The sequence below is a fragment of the Carya illinoinensis genome, chromosome 14 (assembly GCF_018687715.1).
Source record: "Carya illinoinensis cultivar Pawnee chromosome 14, C.illinoinensisPawnee_v1, whole genome shotgun sequence".
In the NCBI taxonomy this organism is placed as follows: domain Eukaryota; kingdom Viridiplantae; phylum Streptophyta; class Magnoliopsida; order Fagales; family Juglandaceae; genus Carya; species Carya illinoinensis.
The window spans coordinates 31,650,010-31,676,589 of NC_056765.1; the positions used below are offsets into that span (position 1 = coordinate 31,650,010).

General features: G+C 34.0%; 2 protein-coding genes across 20 annotated transcripts; both read left to right on the top strand.

Moving 5' to 3' along the window:
• The first annotated feature begins 13,541 nt into the window (after positions 1 to 13,541).
• On the top strand, positions 13,542 to 16,070 carry LOC122293841 (disease resistance protein RPV1-like). Its single transcript, XM_043102290.1, has 4 exons — positions 13,542 to 14,122; positions 14,424 to 15,528; positions 15,611 to 15,901; positions 16,023 to 16,070. Exons 1-4 carry the CDS (start codon positions 13,542 to 13,544, stop codon positions 16,068 to 16,070), a joined length of 2,025 nt encoding a protein of 674 aa, XP_042958224.1.
• Positions 13,983 to 25,094, top strand: LOC122295178. Of its 19 annotated transcripts, none has more exons than XM_043104266.1 (26): positions 16,165 to 16,234; positions 16,696 to 16,908; positions 17,033 to 17,244; positions 17,369 to 17,581; positions 17,706 to 17,918; positions 18,043 to 18,255; positions 18,380 to 18,592; positions 18,717 to 18,929; positions 19,054 to 19,266; positions 19,391 to 19,603; positions 19,728 to 19,940; positions 20,065 to 20,277; positions 20,402 to 20,614; positions 20,739 to 20,951; positions 21,076 to 21,288; positions 21,413 to 21,625; positions 21,750 to 21,962; positions 22,087 to 22,299; positions 22,424 to 22,636; positions 22,761 to 22,973; positions 23,098 to 23,310; positions 23,435 to 23,647; positions 23,772 to 23,984; positions 24,109 to 24,321; positions 24,446 to 24,658; positions 24,780 to 25,094. In XM_043104266.1, the coding sequence occupies exons 3-26, from the start codon at positions 17,200 to 17,202 to the stop codon at positions 24,960 to 24,962; spliced, it is 4,914 nt and encodes a 1,637-aa protein (XP_042960200.1). In that variant the 5' UTR covers positions 16,165 to 16,234; positions 16,696 to 16,908; positions 17,033 to 17,199; the 3' UTR covers positions 24,963 to 25,094. The 19 variants fall into 19 exon arrangements, with proteins under 19 accessions (XP_042960201.1, XP_042960216.1, XP_042960200.1 ...); XM_043104265.1 differs by lacking the exon at positions 16,165 to 16,234 and adding an exon at positions 16,428 to 16,571; XM_043104268.1 differs by lacking the exon at positions 16,165 to 16,234 and adding an exon at positions 16,428 to 16,571 and having other exon boundaries at positions 24,783 to 25,094.
• Positions 25,095 to 26,580: the final 1,486 nt, after the last annotated feature.

The following is a 26,580-nucleotide window of genomic DNA, read 5'->3' on the forward strand; positions in this document are numbered from 1 at the left end:
AGGGGAAAGATTTACCCCTCAATGGTTCGAGAGTTTTACATTGGGATGGCCACCATGCCTAACGATGCATCATCCCATACTCTCAGTGTACGCGGTGTACAGTTTCAGTTCTCGGCGGATGTTCTCGCCGACTTACTCCAGATTTCGCGTATACTACCTGAGTCGACAGCTGCTCAGGCTGGTGACATAGCAGCTGCATTTTCCCAGGGCATATTCGAGGCAGATCCAGCCGCTTCTGCTTCATCTTCGGGCCTTGTTGAGTTTATGCCCAGTCATGAAGAAGATTGACCCGAGGGCGATCCTATTGCTGCTGAGGTTGGTGATGATGAGCGGGACCAGGATTTCTACATCCTCACTGGCACGGACCGCACGAAGCTCGATAGGCCGAACTCCTTCAACCAGAATCAGCTGCTGCCTTTCTTTCGCATGTTGCACATTTTTGTTGCAACAAATGTAGACCCGGTGGCACATAAGAGCACATTTAGTCGGGCTCGTGCATAGTTCCTGATTTGCTTGGCACGTGGTGAGCCCATTGACTTGCCCCTTGTTATATTTGAGCGGATCCATTACGAGACCAACATCGTTACCACGGATAATCTCCCGTACGGAGTCATCATCAGCCGCTTATTACTAGCCCGGGGAGTGCCACTCCAGGCGGAGGAGATGGTGATAAACCAGATGAGCCCCATCGACATAACCACACACCGCCGGAGCATTGGACAGGGGAGAGGCTCAGCTCGGCGTCAGTCTGGTCCTACGCCAGATCTTGTTCCCCCGACTGAGTCTGAGGCCGATGTTGCTCGCCCGTCGGCGAGTACTAGTCAGCAGCCGGGAGTTACATCTGCTGGGGATGTGCGACCTGCTTGGGTTGATGCAATGATGATAGATATGAAAGCGCATATAGACAGACAGATCGATAGACAAATTGCGCATATAGATCAGGCTGTCGCACATCTTGCACATCATGTAGATGTGCTAAACAATAAGGTTGAGACATTGACTGAGGAGTTTCGATCTTTTGTAAACCAGCAGTTTTGAAAATGATTTGTAAAAATTTATCATATCTTATTTTTTATTTTCGACATATGTAATGGACACAAATATTTAATGTATGTATTGTGTAGTTTAATTTCTACTCTTAATTTTATTTTAATATACCGTTACTCAACCTTACTATTAAAAAAATATATATTATGGTTAATTTATGTAAATTAACATATAACGTTCGAACCTTATCACTTTAACGTTCGAACATTGGCGCTAATATATTAACGTTCGCACGTAATTTATAAAAACGTTCGAACGTTTGTGCTGATATTTTTACGTTCGCACGTCAATATACATAACATTCGAACGTTATTGTGACATGCGAACGTATTATGTGAAACGTCCGAACGTTTTAATATTCTTGCCCAACATTTAGTGACAGTTCTCACAAACCGTCACAATAAATATGTTTTAGTCACAGTTTGGAAACCGTCACTATTTATAATCTATCACTAAAAGCCATATTTGTTGTAGTGAGTGCATATGAGAAACTATGATAATACCACATGTTATAATGTTACGATTAAGTATGAATTGCTAATAATGATGAAATATTATGATTTTTTGCCAGTGGAAGTGAAAAATATTTTCTGTAAGAAAATGTGTTTCAGTTTTTCTGAAAATGTTGAAAAATCTAGATGGGAAACATACACTGATTCTTTTTCTGCATTACCTGCATTGCATATTTATCATTCTTCATTCATAATTTATCTTTATGCACGTTGGTTGTTTGACTTACTAATATTTCAAGTAAATCTCACCCCATGCGGACCCATTATCTTGGAATGATAAAAGTTGTGTTAGGACTCGACGAGGATGGACTGGTGGGTTCAACTAATTAAGTAGGAGTCAGACCTCGATAAAAGACTGGATCTCATCTTAATGTTTATAGCACCAACCCTTCATGCTCTAGAATGCATAAAGTAGTTGATCTAGCTTTAGAGACTTTTTATGATAATTAGCTGTACTAAGATTCTGCTACTATTTTCTTTGAGTTCATGATGGTTATTCATGAATTAGGATGTTTTTAATTATTCTGGCATAAGTTTTATTTTTTCAAACTTAAGTCGCTACGGATAGTGCATTCTACTAGTTGCACTTATAGGATGCATTGCATATTAACTATCAGATTTCCATCGTCTATATACTTGTAATATTGGAAAAAAAGAGAAAGTGAAAAGGAGAGATGTCGTTATTAACCAAGTGAACTCAGTGCACCGACTTTATTGACTATTTAGAGAGCTTAAACTTTGAGGATCTTAAACTTTAAAATCTTGAACCGACATGCCCCGACTTAATCAACCGGAATCGACATGTGCATATTATTTAAATTTTCAGATGCCTCCTTAGAGCACTCCCAATGGATTATGTAAAATCCATCTATATGTAAAATTTGAAGAATTTAGCTTAAAATGCACCTCCAATAGATTCTCTACTTCATCTCTATTTTTCAGTTTGCGATTATGTTACCGCGTTGCGTAACATTGTACATGAATGTAAACATTTTTTAATTAATTTTCGCCTTTTGGCCTCTGCATCCAAAGTTCATTTTATTTCACAAAAGCCCCTCCTTGTGTTTGGCGTCATCTTCCCTACCTCAGTTCTCGTTGATTCCAGCAATCACAGTTTGCATCCAATTCAAATTTGCAAGTCCCCATTGCTCTTCCTCTTCTGAGTGGGTTTTGGCCCTCTGGGTAATCTTTCCTCTACATCCAAAGTTCATCTTATGAGGTGCAAAATGAGAGTTTGTGAAGTTGAGGGATTGTTGGAAATGGCGATGAAACTGGTTTTGGTGGGGTTGTGTTGGTTGGTTTTGGAGTCAAAGATGAGGATGGGATTTGCTTTGGTTGAAAACAAAGTGGGTGATGGTGATTTTGGTGGATTGGCTATGGATTTCAAGGTGATTTTGGTTGAGTTTCAGATTTTTTCTACAATTTCAGCAAGAAAAATGCCCCTCATAGATGCAATTTGGGAAGATTCACACTGGATATTTGCATTTTGCAGCATCTTGTAGTTGTTTCCCTTTCACTAACCAAGATGGTGTCTACATTTCAAACTTGCTGGGGGGATTTCAACAAGAATTAAAAAGAAACTGCTTACCGAACAAAAAGAAGTTTTTTGCGATTTCTGGTTTTGGGAGAAAGAGAAATCAAGAGAAAGATAAATAAATATGAGGAGATATTATAAATATTAAATGATAGAAGGATATTATTAATAGTTAGAGAAAATATTGAAAATGAATAAACTATATTATAAAATATAATATTTAAATGATATAAAAAAATAGATAAGCTGATGTATAATATATTATAAAAAGAAATATGTAAAAAAAAAAAAAGGAATTTTGATGATATATTTTAAAGGATGAGATGAAAAAGTCATTGGGTGTCCTATAAGTACTTGCCATTTACCAAAAAGGCTTTTTGTTTGTTTTCTCGTACGTTGTGCTCCAACTTGTGTGGCCTCTGTTAATTTCTTGTGACGCTCCCAACTCCCACGTACGGACACGTGGAAATCGAGGTGTCGGGATGATGACAACAGGGATTACGCATCCCATCGCCGAGTGCCAAGTGTGTATACATGCAACACGTATACAATAAAAATAACGTAGCGGTAATAAAAGTCTTTCAACTAAGTACTAGAATTTTGTTTAAATACAAACTCACTTAAAACAAACGTAATAAAATACTACAAGTTTTAACATTGTAACAAATCCAAAATACATAAAATAAAGATAAGGGAAAATAATTTCCAACAATACAATTCCAAATCAGTACTCTGGCAGAGCCGCCTCCTCATGCTCAACCTCCTCCTCATCTGCATCAAAGTCTATGATACTAAAGACGGTGCTGCAAGTAAGTAATAATCAAACCAAACCTCAAGATAAAAAATATATCCATGCCATAACAATATGCATGAACATGATGCCATATGCATATGTCCCGAAAATCATCATTTCCTGAAAATAATCATTTTTTCAGCACACGCCAAAATTTCATTTTGGCCCAAAACATTTCCTTCAAAACATTTCCTCGCCATGATCACAGATAATGACCCAAAAATCCAACCTCATCATTTTCCTAGAAAATGACCCATTAACCAAACCATCAGAGCACTGTAGGCGAGAATCACAGGCGGGACTCTACCACCATCCCTATCCGTGCACCATAGGTGGGAATCGCAGGCGGGACTCTACCACCATCCCTGCCCATGCACCATAGATGGGAATCGCAGGCGGGACTCTACCACCATCCTTGCTTACCACCATCCCTACGCCGCGTGCACCATATGCGGGAATCACAGGCGAAACTCTACCACCGTCCATGCTTACAACCATCTCTACAGTACCTCTGACTCAAACCAGTCAATCCAATCATTCAAATATAACTAAAAATCATTTCTCGCTTGAAAATCCAGTTTTTAAGTTCCAACACATGAACATGCATGCAATTACATGAAAATCCAGTTTTCTTTTTTCAACAATGTACATGCATCACTATGCAATGCAAATGACAAGACATAAATATATCCAACAATTTTCAACATCAACCAACATGCAAATAACTCCGTCCTCCAATCCATCCGACCGCAGACTCCTCGGACTCAGTCTGGCATAACCAACCAATCACAATTTATTGTTAAAGTAAAAATATATTTAAATCTAAAAAGAAGTTTGAAAAATACTTACAGCGCTATATAATAATTTTTGAAGGATCAATGGGCTACAAAAGATGGAGGAAAAGCAACGTAACAGTGTAAAAACACTGTAGCCGTGGGTTGTAAAAATACCCACTTTTGAATAGGAACGAACCAAGGATTGGGATTGATAAAGAATGGCTTAGAGGTGTTTATGAAACTAGTGGAAGTGAGGGTTGGTCATGGGTGGCAGTGAAAATGGCAGTGGAAGTGAAAAAAGGCCAAAACGGAGTAGAGCTCGTGGGGGTTGCTCCGGCAACGGATTGGAGCTGGAAATGGGTGGTTTAGGTTGGCAAGAGGTTGGTGAAGAAGTGGTGGCTGCAGGTAGAACGACGGCGGCGCTGGAGCTCTTGAACACCGTGGCTTGGAGGGGTGCGTGCAGATTAACGATGGCTTGGATGGGGTTGAGTTTTGGTGGGGAGGTTCACCAACCGGAGGAGAAGAGAATGGGAGGGGTCTTGCACTGCACGACATGCGACCAGAGGCGGTTTTGGGCTGAACGAAAAACTGACGAAAGAGGGAGAGGGGGAGTGCGTTGAACTGGAGGGAGAAGAAACGGGGAGGAAATGAGAAAAAAAAGAAAGAAAAGGGAAAAGAAAGAGGAAGAAGAAAAAAAAAGAAAAAATGGTGAAAAGAAATGAGGTACAATCCTCACCTTTAGGGTCCAGAAACTGATCCAACGAAAACAATTTTAAAAGCTATAAATTGAATAAAATAATCTAAACACAATATGTAGCAAAAATATAATAAAACATAATAAATAACTAGTAAAAACTAACAACAAAATTTTAAATCAAAAAATAAACTAAATTAAATTAAACAGCAATTTAAACACAAAATAATAATTAATATTAAGAAAGTACCTCAAAATAAATTTTACAACTACTAAATCCAATTAAAGTTCGATAAATTTAAAATAAAAGAACCAATAATTTAATTAAATTAAAATACTCATTTAATAAAAATACACGTAAAAACGGGGTATCACATTTCTCCCATTTCCTAAAACCAAATCCTTGATCGATGTTTGTGGGTTGAGGAAATTAGGACTTGGTGGTGATAATTTCGCACCAAGCAGAGCGTCAACGTCCACAAGTTGGAATTACTCCCATGACCAACATCTACCACATTCAACCTCAGAAGACTTGGCTGGAGTTTTCAACGTCGACTTTGTGTAAATATCTCTACCAAATCTCTTGTCTCCCCTGTTTGATTATATGGGTAAAATAAATGTGGATCTTTCATAGTAAATCTGTGCAGAATGGTTTCAATAACCGTTTGGCATTTCACGATTTCTTCCATAATCATCTTCGTCACGTATAGCCACCTATTATCTCATTTGATTTTAGGGAGACTCCCATCAAAGCAGTAGCAGAAGATTTAAATGCTTATAGAGTTTATATAAGGAATGAGTTTGGCAATCTTGCTTCTACTAACATACGAATGACAGGTAAGAAATTTCCATCATGTAAGGTGTATGTATATAGATTAATTGGAGGATAGGTTTACATTCTCTCAATGCAATTTCCATAATATATGCATCCTCATTTAAGTAATCAGTTATCTTGGACTAGAAAAGGCAATACTGTTGGAAATTTGGATCTCCCAAATTCACCCCCCCTAGGATCTATCCTTTGCAGGAGTAACAAGGAAAAATAGAGAAATAATAACAACACAAGAAATTTACGTGGAAACTTCAAAACAGGAGAAAAACCACCAGACCCAGAGAAGAAAATACACTATGTGAAAAATTATTACAATCACATAATTTCTCTCCTCACCCCAAACACACCCACAAAGCTTTCCCCACTAGAAAAACTCTAACTCACACCTCTTCCCATTTTACAAAAATGGACAACAGAGGAATTTAACTAGAGTCAAAAGTTACTAGCTAAGCATTTGACTGGTGCACTTAAACTAAGAGGCTAAGCCTCTTATTTATAGGCCTTGAGAGCTTGCTCCTTCCCATTTCCCACCCATGTGGGACTAACCAAAGGAGCAAAAAGTCCAACAATCTCCACCTTGCGACTTTGACTGGTCTCACAGCCAAGCTCCACCTCAATGAAGATCTTCATAGCTTCCGCTATCATGCTTCACCATAAAAGCATACTCACTCAGAATAAACCAATTCCAAGCATTTCACTTCGGCACATGTCGAAAACAACCTTGCTGAAAATTATGGTGTAACTTCCACGTTTGGCTTTCCTGGAAGTTCATCAGCCATCGACATGAATTTCCACCACACACCCTGCGTCAATGCCAAACCAATGCCTGTGTGCAAACTTGTGGACCTGCTAATATTAATACATCCTCTATCATGGCAACTTTGGGAATTAGCAACATGTCATAAGGATGTACATGTCTCCTTTTTCATGGAGAGAGACACAACATTAGCATCAATACCAGTATCTCCATTTACTGACTTGGAGCCACTTGCCGAACCAGCTCCTTGTACTAGCCGTTTCACCAGTCACTAGAATCACTGCTGACTTCAGGGGTTGATCTGCCCTTCCACACCTTGTGTAAACCAATTTCTCCACCTCATTCCTAACCTCGTTTTGATGAATTTTTTACCGTAGAAATGAATAGTACCTCACTAAGTCAGTTCCCAGGAAAGATTGGAGGGTCACAATGGACACACTTAAAATTTCCAATCTCCTAGACAGAACCTCCTTAGACTGTACGTATCCACACTACCACACCAAAACTCCACCCCACAAAAAGAACCTAGTGGCTCTGATACCAATTGTTGGGAATTTGGATCTCCCAAATTCACCCCCCCTAGGATCTATCCTTTGCAGGAGTAACAAGGAAAAATAGAGAAATAATAACAACACAAGAAATTTACGTGGAAACTCCAAAACAGGAGAAAAACCACCAGACCCAGAGAAGAAAATACACTATGTGAAAAATTATTACAATCATATAATTTCTCTCCTCACCCCAAACACACCCACAAAGCTTTCCCCACTAGAAAAACTCTAACTCACACTTCTTCCCATTTTACAAAAATGGACAACAGAGGAATTTAACTAGAGTCAAAAGTTACTAGCTAAGCATTTGACTGGTGCACTTAAACTAAGAGGCTAAGCCTCTTATTTATAGGCCTTGAGAGCTTGCTCCTTCCCATTTCCCACCCATGTGGGACTAACCAAAGGAGCAAAAAGTCCAACAATCTCCACCTTACGACTTTGACTGGTCTCACAGACCCACTTGAAGACATGAACAACAATCTCGATTTTGGATAGCCCAGTGAGAGAACGCCTCCCACTTTAACCTCCCAGCGGCTCTCATGTCAAAGGTCACGGCCTTGTAACCTTTCTCTCCCAGCCCAGCTGATACTTTTTTCAAGAGGCCCTGACAACCACCCAAGATTGAGCATGGGTGAACGAGAACCACCAATATTTTCTCTCGGAAAAATATAGTTGCAAGTATAGTTGTGCACTAATCTGTGCACTAATTTGATGTGATTGGTCAAAAAGTAGATTTTATTGAAAACAGTGTTAATTTAAATTTTAAGTATGAATAAATCAGTGTTGGTACACAGATTAGTGCACAACTGTGCTTGTATGTAGCAAAACTCTTTTCTCTCCTGGTGTGCACACTGCAGAGCCTCAAGGCTCGTGTGGAGCTCGATTCATCGCGGGTTTAACTTTGGTGGACTCTAGAGCCAAGATTACGTTTTGACTTCCCGTGTGAAATTGGATGGAATCAGCAATTTTGGTTATGGATTCAGAATACACGTCGAGGGGGATCCGGGAATATCTAAAGCTTTCAATAAGTAAGGGACATTTAAAATCTAGTTGTAAGTATAGTTATGTGTTAATTTATATACTAATTTAATATGATTGGTTAAAAAGTAATTTTTATTAAAAATAATATTAATTTAAATTTTACATATGAAAGAATCAGTATGAGTACGCAGATTAGTATACGATTTTACTTGTATGTAGCAAAACTCCATCAAGATATGTCGTGAGAGAGGAAGAGCTAATGGAATGGCACCGTTTGGAAGATATTTTCTTTTATTGTTGTTTGATGAGGAAGTTCTTTTATTATCAATTAGAATGTGCAGATAAAATGACATGATTATCCTTATATGATCTTCTTGGAAGAAGGACACACTCTGTATATATATTAAGAATAATATTATATGCATTCTCAATTTGTCCCTTCATTTTAACTATTCATATATTTATTTATTTTTAAGTGAGTACTATGAATATATTGGTATTTTTTTATTTTTAAAAAATATTTGAAATAAAAAGAAAAAAAAAAGAAAAAGAAAAAGAGAAAAGTACAATTTACACTAGAGTGAACAAATTAAGAAAGTATAACAACACTCATATATTAATATTCTGTAAGATTGATAAACGTGTATGATAATAATTATTTAAGAATATTAAAAAATACTTAGAAAAAAAAAACTCAAATGACTTCGTGTTAACTTTAAGGCTCGGTTGGATAATTTGTCTAAACTCCCATATAAAATATCATAAACAATGTAATATTTTTAAATTGATATTAAATTAATAATAATTTTAAAAAATAATATTTTATTTAACTCATATAAATTTATCTCATCACATTTTATCTCATCTCACTATCCAAACGAGTTAAGTCAGAATTTAGTCATTTGATTGTCCAACACGCTCGTCGAGTCTAACAGTGTACATGATTATTTGTGTTTTAGTTAAAAGGGAAATGATAGGGGATCATGCGGGGGGACCCCATTCATTTGTCTCACTTCAATTTTTTTTTTTTTAGTTTTTTTTTATGTAATGATTAAGGAAATATTGTTTAATAATATTATAATTTTTTTTTTCATTTTTTAAAAATATTTAATAGTATTAAAAAATGATTTGAAAAAAATATTTAAAAGTGTTTTTTTTTTCATATCATTTTTTAACACTTTTAAATATTTTAAAAAAATGAATAAAATTCACAATATAATTAAACAATATTTTCTTAATCTTTATGTAAAAAAATTAAAAATAAAAAATGAGCGAGATGCTTGAACGGATCCCTAGCTGAATCCCTAGCATTACCCTATTTAAAATGTTCTAAAGTGGGTGGAAGCCACCCTGAAAATTACGTACATATGGGCTTGTAAGCAATGCATTCCATACCCGATAGTTGATGCTGCATCTCCTTTGAACTTTACACTCAGGTTAACTAGTACTAGTATTACTTTTATTATTTTTATTTTTTTAATTTAATGGTTAAATAAGTGCTTATTAGTGAAAATGTATATTTTTTAAAATTTCTTTAATGATTAATGATGTTAAAAAAGTACTTAAAGGAAAATAATAAAAAAATAAAAATTTTAAATACATTATAAAATAGTAAAAAAATGATTTTATAATAAGACTTTCATTATCCTCGAAGGAGAAGCGAAGCTACGTAGAAACTTGGCGTTGGCGTGCAAATTCATTGGCCCTACGTGCACGTTTTAAATCTCTTTCTTTTTGCATTCATTATTAATGTTGATGACTACGAAAGGAGAAAGCTGACCAACGTCGACTTTTGAGTAGACCGCGTGCTATGTCGTTGCATGATGTCTCAATTCCTATCGCCAATTTTAAGCAAGCAATGATAGAAGGGCATAATCTATTGCTTTACTGAGGCAAAGTTTTTGTATTCTTAATTAAATTTGTGTATATCTAAAAGTGATCACTGCTATAGTCATAAATACATTATATAAAAATAATTTTATAAATTAATATAGTTTCATCTGATCTGTTATATCTATTTTATAATAAAAATAATTTTACAATTTGATGAACTATATAAAATCATATCAGTTTGTGAGATTATTTTTATGTAATTCATTTATGCTAAAGTATTTCTCTATCTAAAATTTGAGTACTTCATCTTCTTTATTCTTTGCAACACTAAATATTTATTGGTTAGAAAAATTAGAAATAAAAGAAAAATAAACAAATTGAGTAGCTACTAATTTGCAATCACTATATAATCAAATGAATTTCTTCGATCATCCTTCAGAAAATGTAGCCAAGTCAAGTAAACAGTTTTATTAAATTAATTTACATTTTTACCAAAGTAGAGGACGAGAGAAATTGCGCAGAACCTTCGTAGGCCCGCCCTATGTACGTACGCGTTTTAATGAATTATAAGCACGACTAAGAAGAGTTGACAAAGTCTTTTGGCCGTGTCATTCAAAAAGTATGGATTCGGACTTTGAGGTTTTTTATTAAGTCAAGTATGATTAAGGAGAAGCGAAGCTACGTAGAACCTTGGTGTGCACTGCAAATTTATTGGCCCCACGCGTTTTAAATTTCTTTGTTTTTGCATGCATTATTAATGTTGATGACTGAAAAAGCTGACCAACGTCGACTTTTGAGTAGACCGAGTGCTATGTCGATGCATGATGTTTCAATTCCTATCGCTAATATTTATAAGCAATCAATGATAGAAGGTCATAATAATCTCTTGCTTTGCGGGCAAAGTTTTTGTATTCTTAATTAAATATGTGTATATTTAAAAAAAAAAACTACTATAATTAGAAATAAATTATATAAAAATAATTTGACAAAGAGTAGTTTTACCTAATTTTAAAGATATATAGTTATTTGTCTTATCTTGCTTTATCATTTATATTTATATGTCTATTCGTTATGTGCGATATATAATATAGAAATAATAAATAAAATTTTTCTTAATTATATAGTTGCAACAAACAATTGGCATAATTATATTTTATCGAAGCATACGCCAAGGATGCATGCTTGCCTAGGTAATTGACTCCCATATCCAATATAATGGCATGCTTTTGGAAAAGAGAGATAATATATATAAGAGTAATGTTAGGTATATTCTCTAAATGGGAATTGTAATGCAGGTTTAAAAAATTTTATCTTTAAAATTTTTAAAAAATTACGAAAATATCTCTCTTATAATAATATTTTTTTATCATTTAATAAAGACATCTATATGCAATCTCTAAATAAGCATTGCAAATATAATTTTTCTACATATAATTCTGCGAGTAGACTTGGAAGTCTTCCAATAGCTAATCACGCCATATTAAAAAAAAAGAATATCGTAGATCATGAATGATTACATAATGAAAAATCTAGTTGCAAGCATAATTGCGCACTAATATATGTACCAATCTAATGTGATTGGTCAAAAAACATATTTTATTGAAAATAATATTAATTTAAATTTTGAATATAAATAAATCAATATTAATATGTAGATTAGTATGCGACTTATTTTTTTGGCACTGTTATCACGAAGAAAGTTCTGGGAATCTCTGCTTCCTTCCACTTTGGTTACTTTCGGACTAAAACACAAATTATCATTTTCATAGACGTTTATAAAAATTAAATAATATATATGAGAAAGGACAGGGCTATTGTGCTGCCCAGGTCTTACTGTTGGTCGTGCCACCTAGTCTAATTTTTTTTTTCAATTTTTTTCCACATTTTTAAATATATTTAAATATTTAAAAAAAATAAAAAAAAATACACTAATACAAACCCCATCCGTCATTGTTCCTATATCATTGTCCCTAGCCTCTATATAATGAAATCGATGACCAGTCGGGCTCTGTATAGGGACAAAGGGGTAATAAGATAAGATGATTTTAAATAAAAGTTGAAAGTTAAATAAAATAATATTATAATATTATTTTTAATATTATTACGATAGAATTTGAAAAAATTGAATTGTTTATTATATTTTGTGTACAAATTTTTTAAAAATTATAATAATAAGATAAGATAAATTGAGATGAAACGTTTTTCGAATTTAAACAAGACGGCTTGGTAACTCAAAATTTTCATATCAAACAAAAAATTCTCATCTTATTATTATAACTTTTTTAAATTTTTATATAAAATATAATAAATAATTCAACTTTTTTAAATCTCCATTTAATATTTTTAAATTTTAAAATAATAATAATGTTATAATATAATATTTTAAACTTTTATTTAAAATAAAAAATTCTTATAATTATCATGGACGTCGTTTCTCGTATATATTATTTAATATTAATAAACGACAATGATAATGATAATTTGTGCTTTAGTCAGAAAAGTAACCAAAGTGGGAGGAAGAGGAGCTTCGCCGAACCTTCCACCTAATAAAATATGTAATCATTCGTGATCTACGATAAGGGAGTCAATTAATAGGCACGCATGCGTACGCTTTTCATTGTTTCTTAATTACAAATATCTTTTTCCAGCTCGCATCCTTGGCGTATCCTTCAATAAAATATAACTTTGCCAATTGTTTGTTGCAACTATATAATTAAAAAAATATATACTCATCATCTCTACTTTACATATAGTATATAATTTTTTTATTTTTTATTTTATTTTATTAAAAAAACAAAAAATATACACAACAGCTTTACACTTTTTTACACTATTAAAAAATGTAAATTTATTATTTTATTCTCTTTTATTTTATATTTTAAAAATAATAATGTGTTAGGTGTGAATGCTGTGTAGCAGTTCTCTTAAAAAAGTATATACTCATCATCTCCTACTCCTTTTGCATCTTTACTCCAACCGCGAATCACGCCAGATTAAAAAGCAAAAAAAAAGGTTCTGCATGTGCACCTCCACTTCTTCCCATTTCAATAACCTTTTGACTACACAAACCGAAGGTTGATGCTGTCTACCTTGAACTTTCCATCTCAGGTTGACCACTACTACTAGTACTCCATACATGACCATCCTCATTGTTCTTCTCATTGTCTAAGCCAGCAAATTACCAATATTTCCTTCCACAATTAAGCTTCTAAATCTCTCGCATTTGCATTCATGGCCACTCAAACACCCTCTTCATCTACTTCCGAACATACTAAGATAAGAAAAAGAGGCAATTCATCTTGTTCGGAAGAAGATGAAAAAATCATAACCTCTTCCCCAACTTCTTCCTCGACTCCTCGATGGAAATATGAAGTTTTCCTTAGTTTCTATGGCAAAGACACTCGCATGAGCTTTACGGATCATCTATATGTTGATTTAAAACGGAAAGGTATTCTCGTCTTTAGGGATGATGAAGCACTCAAGCGAGGAAAATGCATTTCTCAAGAGCTTTCGCAAGCAATTCAAGAATCTCAATCTGCCATAGTCATTTTTTCAGCAAAGTATGCTTCTTCCGAATGGTGCCTTAGGGAACTTGCCGAGATCGTTGAATGGGAGGAAAAGAATGATCTCATAATTATTCCTATTTTCTACCATGTGGATCCTTCAGACGTAAGAAATCAAAGAGGGACTTTTAAAGAAGCTTTCGCTGCACATGAAAAAGATCCCAAGGTAGACATCAAAGAGATTGATACGTGGAGAAATGCTTGCATAAAAGTCGGTAATCTTGCCGGAGAGCACATAAAGGGGGACAGGTAACATTTAGCCCTCTTTTGATCTTTTTCCATTGACAGCTAGCAAGCAATTAACATCTATATATGTACTTAAATTATAACATTTATAATTTTCAAACAATGTTATAATTTTTAAAATGTTTACATTATGATCTGGTCTGATAGCTCAAGTGTTGCAAGAGGCAAAATATTGAAGTATGCATTAAAGCGTTTCACTTTCTCTAATAAACAATGCTAATAATCAGCTAAAGCTTGCCCTTTTTTTTTTTTGGTTCGTGTCGATTCAAGTCTCGTCAATATTAATTGTTCTATCAATTTATAGGTACGAATCAACAATTATAAAAGAAATCGGTAGACGTATAGCTCATGAGTTGAATTCTAGATTCTCACGTCATGATTACAATAAACTTGTTGCAATAGACTCCCATGTAGACAGAATGATAGAGTTACTGGATATGGAATCAGATGATGTTCGCTTTGTAGGAATTCATGGGATGGGTGGCGTTGGTAAGACAATGCTGGCTGAAATAATTTATGATAGAGTTTCTAATTGTCGATTTGAAGGAAGCAGCTTTATTTCTTGCATTAGAGAAGAATCTAAAGCTCGTGGTCTAGCTTCTTTACAAAAACAACTTCTTTCTATGATCATGGAAGAAAAAATACAAATATGGGATCAAAACCATGGAGATCGGATGAGAAAGAAGATCCTGCATAATAAAAAGGTTTTTATCGTCCTTGATGATGTGGATAGTGACGAGCAACTAACGGCATTAGCAGGGGATCGGAAATGGTTTGGTCCAGGGAGTAGGGTGATCATAACATGCAGAGATAGTCATCTATTGAGAAGATATGAAATGAATCCTATCTATAAGGTTGAGCAGCTTGAAATAGCAGAAGCTTTGCAACTCTTTAGTTTGTCAGCCTTCAAGGAAACCCATCCAATAGAGGATTACATGGATCTATCTATGGATTTTGTAAATTATGCTCAAGGCCTTCCTTTGGCTCTTAAAGTTTTGGGTTCCTTCCTATATGAGAGAGAAATAGATGCGTGGAAAAGTGAGAAAGATAAACTAAAAGCATTTCCGAATCCAAAAATTATGGATGTACTTCAAATAAGTTTTAATGGGCTGCAGAAATCACAAAAAGACTTATTTTTGGATATGGCGTGTTATTTCCGAGGACAGCATGGGGTGGATTACATATTTGATGATGACATGGCAGAAAGTTTTGGTCATTATCGCATTGATGTTGACGTTCTCATTGAGAAGTCCCTCTTAAGCAAATCAGAATATGGATTGTTGTCCATGCATGATTTGCTAAAAGAAATGGGCCAGGAAATAGTTCAGCGTGAATGCCCTCAAGAACCAGGAAAACGTAGTAGAATCTTTTGCTTGGAGGATCTATATCAAGTATTGAAGAATGATGCTGTAAGTTGATTAGTGTAGATATTAATATAAAAAGGTATATTTTCATCCTAATTCATGCTAACTTATTGTTCTTGGTTACCAGGGAACTGATGCAATTAAAGGCATAGCCGTGTATTCTTGTCCTGAAATGAAACAGAGACTCAATGCCAAAGCATTGTCAAAAATGACAAAATTGAGATTTTTTAAATTCCATCATTCTCAATCTATAAAATGGCATGGAAAACCTTTAAACTACATGCAAACCAATGAGTTGCGATTCATAGAGTGGTTTGGATATCATTTGAAATCTTGGCCGAACAGTTTCAAACCAAAAAATCTTACTGTACTAAGGATGTATTTCAGCCAGATCAAACAATTATGGAAGGGGTCGATGGTAAGTTATTCACTTGTATACATACGTATTCTTCTTAATAATCCCCCTTCATATATTTTCCAAATAACCTAATATATTCATATTTTGATCTAATTTATAACTACTTGTTTGTTCATAACAGGATTTAGACAATTTGAAGGAATTAGATAGGGTGATTATGAGAATTTGATTGAAACTCCAGATTTGAGTGGAGCCCCAAATCTTGAGATAATAGACTTTCAAAATTGTAGAAGTTTATGCGAGGTCCACCCATCCATTAAAGAGCTCAAACAACTAAAACAATTATCCATGGCTGGCACAGGAATCAAACACCTATGGAAGGGGACGTTGGTGGTAAGTTTTTCACTCGTATAAATACGTATTGATCATCTTAACAATCCCCCTTCATATCTTTTCCAAATAAGTTATTATATTCATATTTTGATCTAATTTATAACTACTTGTTTGTTTATAACAGGTTTTACACAATTTGAAGATCTTAAATTTGAGTAATTGTAAAAACTTGATTGAAACACCAGATTTGACAGGAACTCCAAATCTTGAGGAAATAAACTTTACAGATTGTACAAACTTGCGTGAGGTCCACCCATCCATCAAAGTGCTCAAGCAAATACAAATAATAATGATAATTGGCACTGGAATCAAACACCTATGGAAGGGGACGTTGGTGGTAAGTTTTTCACTCGTATAAATACGTATTGATCATCTTAACAATCCCCCTTCATATCTTTTCCAAATAAGTTATTTTATTCATATTTTGATCTAATTTATAACTACTTGTTTGTTTATAACAGGTTTTACACAATTTGAAGTTCTTAGCTTTGAGTTATTGTAAAAACTTGATTGAAACACCAGATTTGACAGGAACTCCAAATCTTGAGGAAATATACTTTACAGGTTGTACAAACTTGTGTGAGGTCCACCCATCCATCAAAGTGCTCAAACAAATTAAAAAAATAATGATAATTGGCACTGGAATCAAACAACTATGGAAGGGGTCGTTAACGGTAAGTTTTTCACTCGTACAAATACGTAATGATGTTCTTAACAATCCCCCTTCATATCTTTTCCAAATAAGTTATTATATTCATATTTTGATCTAATTTATAACTACTTGTTTGTTCATAACAGGATTTAGACAATTTGAAGGAATTAGATAGGGTGATTATGAGAATTTGATTGAAACTCCAGATTTGAGTGGAGCCCCAAATCTTGAGATAATAGACTTTCAAAATTGTAGAAGTTTATGCGAGGTCCACCCATCCATTAAAGAGCTCAAACAACTAAAACAATTATCCATGGCTGGCACAGGAATCAAACACCTATGGAAGGGGACGTTGGTGGTAAGTTTTTCACTCGTATAAATACGTATTGATCATCTTAACAATCCCCCTTCATATCTTTTCCAAATAAGTTATTATATTCATATTTTGATCTAATTTATAACTACTTGTTTGTTCATAACAGGATTTTGACAATTTGAAGGAATTAGATATGGGTGATTCTGAGAATTTGATTGAAACTTCAGATTTGAGTGGAGCCCCAAATCCTGAGATAATAGACTTTCAAAATTGTAGAAGTTTATGTGAGGTCCACCCATCCATTAAAGAGCTCAAACAACTAAAAGAATTATCCATGATTGGCACCGGAATCAAACACCTATGGAAGGGGACGTTGGTGGTAAGTTTTTCACTCGTATAAATACGTATTGATCATCTTAACAATCCCCCTTCATATCTTTTCCAAATAAGTTATTATATTCATATTTTGATCTAATTTATAACTACTTGTTTGTTCATAACAGGTTTTACACAATTTGAAGATCTTAAATTTGAGTGATTGTAAAAACTTGATTGAAACACCAGATTTGACAGGAACTCCAAATCTTGAGGAAATATACTTTATAGGTTGTACAAACTTGCGTGAGGTCCACCCATCCATCAAAGTGCTCAAGCAAATACAAAAAATAGTAATGGGTGGCACAGGAATCAAACACCTATGGAAGGGGACGTTGGTGGTAAGTTTTTCACTCGTATAAATACGTATTGATCTTCATAATAATCCCCCTTCATATCTTTTCCAAATAAGTTAATATATTCATACTTTGATCTAATTTATAACTACTTGTTTGTTTATAACAGGTTTTACACAATTTGAAGATCTTAGATCTGACTAATTGTAAGAACTTGATTGAACTACCAGATTTGACAGGAGCCCAAAATCTTGAGGAAATATACATTACAGGTTGTACAAGCTTGTGTGAGGTCCACCCATCCATCAAAGTGCTCAAACAAATTCAAAAAATAATAATAATTGGCACTGGAATCAAACAACTATGGAAGGGGTCGTTAATGGTAAGTTTTTCACTCGTACAAATACGTAATGATGTTGTTAACAATCCCCCTTCATATCTTTTCCAAATAAGTTATTATATTCATATTTTGATCTAATTTATAACTACTTGTTTGTTCATAACAGGTTTTATACAATTTGAAGATCTTAAATTTGAGTAATTGTAAAAACTTGATTGAAACACCAGATTTGACAGGAACTCCAAATCTTGAGGAAATATACTTTATAGGTTGTACAAACTTGCGTGAGGTCCACCCATCCATCAAAGTGCTCAAGCAAATACAAAAAATAGTAATGGCTGGCACAGGAATCAAACACCTATGGAAGGGGACGTTGGTGGTAAGTTTTTCACTCGTATAAATACGTATTGATCTTCATAATAATCCCCCTTCATATCTTTTCCAAATAAGTTAATATATTCATACTTTGATCTAATTTATAACTACTTGTTTGTTTATAACAGGTTTTACACAATTTGAAGATCTTAGATCTGACTAATTGTAAGAACTTGATTGAACTACCAGATTTGACAGGAGCCCAAAATCTTGAGGAAATATACATTACAGGTTGTACAAGCTTGTGTGAGGTCCACCCATCCATCAAAGTGCTCAAACAAATTCAAAAAATAATAATAATTGGCATTGGAATCAAACAACTATGGAAGGGGTCGTTAATGGTAAGTTTTTCACTCGTACAAATACGTAATGATGTTCTTAACAATCCCCCTTCATATCTTTTCCAAATAAGTTATTATATTCATATTTTGATCTAATTTATAACTACTTGTTTGTTCATAACAGGTTTTACACAATTTGAAGATCTTAAATTTGAGTAATTGTAAAAACTTGATTGAAACACCAGATTTGACAGGAACTCCAAATCTTGAGGAAACATACTTTATAGGTTGTACAAACTTGCGTGAGGTCCACCCATCCATCAAAGTGCTCAAGCAAATACAAAAAATAGTAATGGGTGGCACAGGAATCAAACACCTATGGAAGGGGACGTTGGTGGTAAGTTTTTCACTCGTATAAATAGGTATTGATCTTCATAATAATCCCCCTTCATATCTTTTCCAAATAAGTTAATATATTCATACTTTGATCTAATTTATAACTACTTGTTTGCTTATAACAGGTTTTACACAATTTGAAGATCTTAGATCTGATTAATTGTAAGAACTTGATTGAACTACCAGATTTGACAGGAGCCCAAAATCTTGAGGAAATATACATTACAGGTTGTACAAGCTTGTGTGAGGTCCACCCATCCATCAAAGTGCTCAAACAAATTCAAAAAATAATAATAATTGGCACTGAAATCAAACAACTATGGAAGGGGCCGTTAATGGTAAGTTTTTCACTCGTACAAATACGTAATGATGTTCTTAACAATCCCCTTTCATATCTTTTCCAAATAAGTTATTATATTCATATTTTGATCTAATTTATAACTACTTGTTTGTTCATAACAGGTTTTACACAATTTGAAGATCTTAAATTTGAGTAATTGTAAAAACTTGATTGAAACACCAGATTTGACAAGAACTCCAAATCTTGAGGAAATATACTTTATAGGTTGTACAAACTTGCGTGAGGTCCACCCATCCATCAAAGTGCTCAAGCAAATCCAAAAAATAGTAATGGCTGGCACAGGAATCAAACACCTATGGAAGGGGACGTTGGTGGTAAGTTTTTCACTCGTATAAATACGTATTGATCTTCATAATAATCCCCTTTCATATCTTTTCCAAATAAGTTAATATATTCATACTTTGATCTAATTTATAACTACTTGTTTGTTTATAACAGGTTTTACACAATTTGAAGATCTTAGATCTGACTAATTGTAAGAACTTGATTGAACTACCAGATTTGACAGGAGCCCAAAATCTTGAGGAAATATACATTACAGGTTGTACAAGCTTGTGTGAGGTCCACCCATCCATCAAAGTGCTCAAACAAATTCAAAAAATAATAATAATTGGCACTGGAATCAAACAACTATGGAATGGGTCGTTAATGGTAAGTTTTTCACTCGTACAAATACGTAATGATGTTCTTAACAATCCCCCTTCATATCTTTTCCAAATAAGTTATTATATTCATATTTTGATCTAATTTATAACTACTTGTTTGTTCATAACAGGATTTTGACAATTTGAAGGAATTAGATATGGGTGATTCTGAGAATTTGATTGAAACTTCAGATTTGAGTGGAGCCCCAAATCCTGAGATAATAGACTTTCAAAATTGTAGAAGTTTATGTGAGGTCCACCCATCCATTAAAGAGCTCAAACAACTAAAAGAATTATCCATGATTGGCACCGGAATCAAACACCTATGGAAGGGGACGTTGGTGGTAAGTTTTTCACTCGTATAAATACGTATTGATCTTCATAATAATCCCCTTTCATATCTTTTCCAAATAAGTTAATATATTCATACTTTGATCTAATTTATAACTACTTGTTTGTTTATAACAGGTTTTACACAATTTGAAGATCTTAGATCTGACTAATTGTAAGAACTTGATTGAACTACCAGATTTGACAGGAGCCCAAAATCTTGAGGAAATATACATTACAGGTTGTACAAGCTTGTGTGAGGTCCACCCATCCATCAAAGTGCTCAAACAAATTCAAAAAATAATAATAATTGGCACTGGAATCAAACAACTATGGAATGGGTCGTTAATGGTAAGTTTTTCACTCGTACAAATACGTAATGATGTTCTTAACAATCCCCCTTCATATCTTTTCCAAATAAGTTATTATATTCATATTTTGATCTAATTTATAACTACTTGTTTGTTCATAACAGGATTTTGACAATTTGAAGGAATTAGATATGGGTGATTCTGAGAATTTGATTGAAACTTCAGATTTGAGTGGAGCCCCAAATCCTGAGATAATAGACTTTCAAAATTGTAGAAGTTTATGTGAGGTCCACCCATCCATTAAAGAGCTCAAACAACTAAAAGAATTATCCATGATTGGCACCGGAATCAAACACCTATGGAAGGGGACGTTGGTGGTAAGTTTTTCACTCGTATAAATACGTATTGATCATCTTAACAATCCCCCTTCATATCTTTTCCAAATAAGTTATTATATTCATATTTTGATCTAATTTATAACTACTTGTTTGTTCATAACAGGTTTTACACAATTTGAAGATCTTAAATTTGAGTGATTGTAAAAACTTGATTGAAACACCAGATTTGACAGGAACTCCAAATCTTGAGGAAATATACTTTATAGGTTGTACAAACTTGCGTGAGGTCCACCCATCCATCAAAGTGCTCAAGCAAATACAAAAAATAGTAATGGGTGGCACAGGAATCAAACACCTATGGAAGGGGACGTTGGTGGTAAGTTTTTCACTCGTATAAATACGTATTGATCTTCATAATAATCCCCCTTCATATCTTTTCCAAATAAGTTAATATATTCATACTTTGATCTAATTTATAACTACTTGTTTGTTTATAACAGGTTTTACACAATTTGAAGATCTTAGATCTGACTAATTGTAAGAACTTGATTGAACTACCAGATTTGACAGGAGCCCAAAATCTTGAGGAAATATACATTACAGGTTGTACAAGCTTGTGTGAGGTCCACCCATCCATCAAAGTGCTCAAACAAATTCAAAAAATAATAATAATTGGCACTGGAATCAAACAACTATGGAAGGGGTCGTTAATGGTAAGTTTTTCACTCGTACAAATACGTAATGATGTTCTTAACAATCCCCCTTCATATCTTTTCCAAATAAGTTATTATATTCATATTTTGATCTAATTTATAACTACTTGTTTGTTCATAACAGGTTTTATACAATTTGAAGATCTTAAATTTGAGTAATTGTAAAAACTTGATTGAAACACCAGATTTGACAGGAACTCCAAATCTTGAGGAAATATACTTTATAGGTTGTACAAACTTGCGTGAGGTTCACCCATCCATCAAAGTGCTCAAGCAAATACAAAAAATAGTAATGGCTGGCACTGGAATCAAACACCTATGGAAGGGGACGTTGGTGGTAAGTTTTTCACTCGTATAAATACGTATTGATCTTCATAATAATCCCCCTTCATATCTTTTCCAAATAAGTTAATATATTCATACTTTGATCTAATTTATAACTACTTGTTTGTTTATAACAGGTTTTACACAATTTGAAGATCTTAGATCTGACTAATTGTAAGAACTTGATTGAACTACCAGATTTGACAAGAGCCCAAAATCTTGAGGAAATATACATTACAGGTTGTACAAGCTTGTGTGAGGTCCACCCATCCATCAAAGTGCTCAAACAAATTCAAAAAATAATAATAATTGGCACTGGAATCAAACAACTATGGAAGGGGTCGTTAATGGTAAGTTTTTCACTCGTACAAATACGTAATGATGTTCTTAACAATCCCCCTTCATATCTTTTCCAAATAAGTTATTATATTCATATTTTGATCTAATTTATAACTACTTGTTTGTTCATAACAGGATTTAGACAATTTGAAGGAATTAGATATGGGTGATTCTGAGAATTTGATTGAAACTCCAGATTTGAGTGGAGCCCCAAATCTTGAGATAATAGACTTTCAAAATTGTAGAAGTTTATGTGAGGTCCACCCATCCATTAAAGAGCTCAAGCAACTAAAAGAATTATCCATGATTGGCACCGGAATCAAACAACTATGGAAGGGGACGTTGGTGGTAAGTTTTTCACTCGTATAAATACGTATTGATCTTCTTAACAATCCCCCTTCATATCTTTTCAAAATAAGTTAATATATTCATACTTTGATCTAACTTGTAACTACTTGTTTGTTTATAACAGGGTTTAGACAATTTGAAGATCTTAGATCTGAGTGATTGTAAGAACTTGATTGAAACACCAGATTTGTCAGGAACCCCAAATCTTGAGGAAATATACTTTACAGGTTGTACAAACTTGTGTGAGGTCCACCCATCCGTCAAAGTGCTCAAGCAAATACAGAAAATAATAATGGCTGGCACAGGAATCAAACACCTATGGAAGGGGACGTCAGTGGTATATTTTTCACTCGTATAAATACGTATTGATCTTCGTAATAATCTCCCTTGAAATCTTTTCCAAGCAAGTTAATATATTCATACTTTGATCTAACTTGTAACTACTTGTTTGTTTATAACAGGGTTTAGACAATTTAAAGATCTTAGATCTGGGTGATTGTAAGAACTTGATTGAAATACCAGATTTGACAGGTGCCCAAAATCTTGAGGAAATATACGTTACAGGTTGTCTAAGCTTGTGTAAGGTCCACCCATCCATCAAAGTGCTCAAACAAATTCAAAAAATAATAATGGCTGGCACTGGAATCAAACAACTATGGAAGGGGTCGTTAATGGTAAGTTTTTCACTCGTACAAATACGTAATGATGTTCTTAACAATCCCCCTTCATATATTTTCCAAATAAGTTATTATATTCATATTTTGATCTAATTTATAACTACTTGTTTGTTCATAACAGGATTTAGACAATTTGAAGGAATTAGATATGGGTGATTCTGAGAATTTGATTGAAACTCCAGATTTGAGTGGAGCCCCAAATCTTGAGATAATAGACTTTCAAAATTGTAGAAGTTTATGTGAGGTCCACCCATCCATTAAAGAGCTCAAACAACTAAAAGAATTATCCATGATTGGCACCGGAATCAAACAACTATGGAATGGGACGTTGGTGGTAAGTTTTTCACTCGTATAAATACGTATTGATCTTCTTAACAATCCCCCTTCATATCTTTTCAAAATAAGTTAATATATTCATACTTTGATCTAACTTGTAACTACTTGTTTGTTTATAACAGGGTTTAGACATTTTGAAGATCTTAGATCTGGGTGATTGTAAGAACTTGATTGAAACACCAGATTTGTCAGGAATCCCAAATCTTGAGGAAATATACTTTACAGGTTGTACAAACTTGTGTGAGGTCCACCCATCCATCAAAGTGCTCAAGCAAATACAGAAAATAATAATGGCTGGCACAGGAATCAAACACCTATGGAAGGGGACATCAGTGGTATATTTTTCACTCGTATAAATACGTATTGATCTTCGTAATAATCTCCCTTGAAATCTTTTCCAAGCAAGTTAATATATTCATACTTTGATCTAACTTGTAACTACTTGTTTGTTTATAACAGGGTTTAGACAATTTAAAGATCTTAGATCTGGGTGATTGTAAGAACTTGATTGAAATACCAGATTTGACAGGTGCCCAAAATCTTGAGGAAATATACGTTACAGGTTGTCTAAGCTTGTGTAAGGTCCACCCATCCATCAAAGTGCTCAAACAAATTCAAAAAATAATAATGGCTGGCACTGGAATCAAACAACTATGGGAGGGGACGTTGGTGGTATGTTTTCCACTCGTATAAATACGTATTGATCTTCTCATTAATCTCCCTTCATATGTTTTCCAAATAAGTTAATATATTTATATTTTGATCTAATTTATAACTACTTGTGTGTTTATAGCAGGTTTTACAGAATTTGAAGATCTTAGATTTGAGTAATTGTAAGAACTTGATTGAAATACCAGATTTGACAGGAGCCCAAAATCTTGAGGAAATATACTTAACAGGTTGTACAAACCTGTGTGAGGACCACCGATCCATGAAAGTTCTCAAGCAAAGACAAAAAATAAAAATGGTTGGCTAAGGGAATCAAACAACTATGGAAGGGGATGTAGGTTGTAGGTTTTTCACTCGTATAAATACGTATTGATCTTCCTAATAAACCCTCTTCATATCTTTTTCAAATAAGTTAATATATTCATATTTTGATCTAATTTATAACTACTTGTTTGTTTATAACAAGTTTTAGAGAATTTGAAGATCTTAAATCTGAATCAATCTAAGAACTTGTTTGAAACACCAAATTTGAGTGGAGCCCCAAATCCTTAGGAAATCTAGTTTGGAGGTTGTACAAGCTTGTGTGAGGTCCACCCGTCTGTCAAAAATCTCAAGCAACTACGAAAAATAATAATCGCTGGCACTGGAATCAAACAACTATCGAAGGGGAACTTGGGGGTAACGTTTTCACTCGTATAAATACGTATTGATCTTCTTAATAATCCCCCTTCATATCTTTTTCAAATAAGTTGATATATTTATACTTTGATCTAACTTATAACTACTTGTTTGTTTATAACAGGTTTTAGACAATTTGAAGATCTTAAAACTGAGTAATTGTCAGAACTTGATTGAAATACTAGATTTGAGTGGAGCCCCAAATCTTGAGATAATAGACCTTATAGATTGTACAAGCTTGTGTGTGGTCCACCCATCCATCAAAGATCTTAAACGACTAGAAGATTTAAGAATGTCAGGTACCGGAATCAGTCAACTATGGAAATGGACGTTGGTGGTAAATATTTCCCTCGTATAAATACGTATTGATCTTCTTAATAATCCACCTTCATATATATTTTTTCAAATAAGTTAATATATTCATACTTAGATCTAATTTAAAACTACTTGTTTGTTTATAACATGTTTTAGACAATTTGAATTTCTTAAACCTAAGTAATTGTAAGAACTTGATTGAAATACCAGATCTGAGTGGAGTCCCAAATCTTGAGATAATAGACCTTGCAGATTGTACAAGATTGTGTGAGGTCCACCCATCCATCAAAGAGCTCAAATGACTAGAAGATTTAATATTGTCAGGTACCGGAATCAAACAACTATGGAAGGGGACGTTGTGTGACGCCCCCAAATTCCGTTTGGGACGGACATTTGAAGCGTCGAGACATGTAACACAAGGTTACCTGCCCCCGTTCATGACATATAAGATGCAATGTTCCTAACATGCATCTAACATTATGCAATATTCGCAGCGGATAAATTATTTCTTTAGCAATACTATGCACCAAATTGAAAATATCCCAAATGCTTAAAACATACTTGATATATAAAGACTCATTGAACAACTAAGACCATAACACTAGTCCAAAATGATTATGATCCAAAAAGTACTGGAGATGCAACTCCATCGTACAAGTAGTAATTTATGTTAACTACTATATTAACATTGACGTCGCATCGTCGCTCAGTCAACTGTGTCTAGTTGGTCAGCTCCTGATTCTCCTTCAGGTCCTGTAACAAGATCTACCATTCGGGAGGAATGGTAGTTGGGACTACCACAGTGAGATTTGATTACAAATCTCAGCAAGTTAACAAAAAACTTCCACACAGGCTAATGATGCATGGATGACAGTAAAAGCATAAATGCATAATCAAATTCATAAGTAATTAAAGCATAACTTGGCATACAA

Excerpts from the sequence above, each read along its gene's own strand:
- LOC122293841 (XM_043102290.1), top strand. The coding sequence starts at position 13,542 with ATGGCCACTCAAACACCCTCTTCATCTACTTCCGAACATACTAAGATA. Across the intron at positions 15,529-15,610 it reads AAGTATTGAAGAATGATGCT|GGAACTGATGCAATTAAAGG; the intron begins GTAAGTTGATTA and ends CTTGGTTACCAG. Across the intron at positions 15,902-16,022 it reads AATTATGGAAGGGGTCGATG|GATTTAGACAATTTGAAGGA; the intron begins GTAAGTTATTCA and ends TGTTCATAACAG.
- LOC122295178 (XM_043104267.1), top strand. The coding sequence starts at position 16,190 with ATGGCTGGCACAGGAATCAAACACCTATGGAAGGGGACGTTGGTG. Across the intron at positions 18,593-18,716 it reads TATGGAAGGGGACGTTGGTG|GTTTTACACAATTTGAAGAT; the intron begins GTAAGTTTTTCA and ends TGTTTATAACAG. Across the intron at positions 21,626-21,749 it reads TATGGAAGGGGACGTTGGTG|GTTTTACACAATTTGAAGAT; the intron begins GTAAGTTTTTCA and ends TGTTTATAACAG.